Here is a 1,716-nt window from a genome sequence, read left to right on the forward strand (position 1 = left end):
ATATATATATATATATATATATATATATATATATATATATATATATATATATATATATATATATATATATATATATATATATATATATATATATATATATATCTATTCTTCTCAATAGCTCGTTTATAGAAGGATATCTCTGAATGTCTGGAATGATCCGTCAAAGTTATGCTGGTCAACAGCGAGCATCGCGAAGTTAACTGGCGTTTGCTGATAGTTGATTTCTATCACTGCATCCGCTAACCATTTCCCAACTTGTTCTTCTACTACAGCCTCGTGTCTCCAGGATACATTTTTCTTAGAGACGGTTTAGCTGGGTAAAAACTAGCTTGGTGAAGTCAAGGCTGGCGTACCCGTCGTGAAAATGGAACTGAGCCCAGTCAGTAAACTTAATGTTCTCGTTTATTAAAATAAGATTCATAATCTTACTTGAAAAGTCAGTTGTTAATGCCTTGACTGTGTCAGACGGTGGTGTATATAGTTTTAAACAATTATCGTCTGATTGTTCCTTTAATATTGTTCGGTAGACTAGCTACGGTTGTACCTAGTGTGAGCAGATCGCTCATCCCGACTATAATGTCGTACTTCTGTGGTATCTTAACTATCACAGCTTGAATGGTGATATGTCTATCATCGGCCAAAGAGATTTTAACATAGGTGATCATGGTTTTACACTTAGAAGTCTGCTCATCTGCTAAAATAAGGTGAGTGGTTTTTGTTCGCCGTTCGATATTTTTCATGTATGCAAATCGATCGGATATACATGATATTTCCGGACCAAGATCAATTAGTGCAAGGACTTTATTTTCGCTGCAATATACAGAAATTATTTCACGCTCATCTAAGGAGTCTTTGTATTGTCTTTGCAACGATTGAACCCTGTAGTACCTTCACTTCAACCTAATGTCGGGCTTCTTGTTGCAAGTCTTAGCGTGATAGCTATTGGTCTTCTGGCACTTATTGTCTCGTTGGTCTTGCTCACGTTGAGCCTGCATTAGTTGGTCAATACGCTTTTGTTTAATGGCAATCAGACTAGCAAAGTATGCTACGTCTTCAACGTCATGGCGATCGTGTGCGATCTCCATCTGAGTGGTGTAGTCGTCGACTGCCTTACTAGGTCCCGTCACCTCAACAGATATGGAGGGCAGTGCGATCCACTCGATTAAACTCGATATCGTTTGCAGGTAGCTTTAGTTCCCCGTCTATTTGCTCCAAAATCTATCTTGGATGGTTTGCGTTGCTCACTACTGGAGAACTCAGATGGTATAATGATTCGAAATGCACCACGCATAGGGATTATCTGTCCCGTGGATTTTGGTTTCCGGCGTGGGACAGGCATCTCCCCGGTTCAGAATTTCTGGTTGCGTATTCTTCCCTGCGTTGGGGTATACACTACCCTCAAGTACAGGAGACTCATGACCTGGAGACGGTTTGGGCGTATAACGTGCCTGTTCCTCTGGATATAAATCCCCGTAATCTAATTGCTAGATTGGTTGTTCCGGCTCGTCGGCTACGGGGTTCGCGCTCAGATTTCTACGTTCTGAAGACGGCTTCTCTAGTTGGCGTTCAGTCCATTTCTGCAGAGCCTTTGTAGTTCCAGGAAAAAGATGTTCACGTAAGCGTTGTGCTTTTTCTCCAGATCTATACATGCGATCTACGTGTTCAATTGTCAGACTCTGTTTAAGAGCAGTTAACTGATTCCTAAGTTCACTATTT

General features: G+C 40.6%; 1 protein-coding gene across 1 annotated transcript; it reads right to left on the reverse strand.

Annotated features, from left to right (window-relative positions):
* Positions 1 to 832: 832 nt before the first annotated feature.
* On the reverse strand, positions 833 to 1,085 carry SARC_08066 (hypothetical protein; the record flags this gene model as incomplete). The annotated part of the gene is made up of 1 exon (XM_014297966.1): positions 833 to 1,085. One exon carries the CDS (start codon positions 1,083 to 1,085, stop codon positions 891 to 893), a length of 195 nt encoding a protein of 64 aa, XP_014153441.1. The 3' UTR covers positions 833 to 890.
* Between the last annotated feature and the right edge of the window lie 631 nt (positions 1,086 to 1,716).

This window comes from Sphaeroforma arctica (genome assembly GCF_001186125.1).
Source record: "Sphaeroforma arctica JP610 unplaced genomic scaffold supercont1.690, whole genome shotgun sequence".
Taxonomy (NCBI): Eukaryota; class Ichthyosporea; order Ichthyophonida; genus Sphaeroforma; species Sphaeroforma arctica.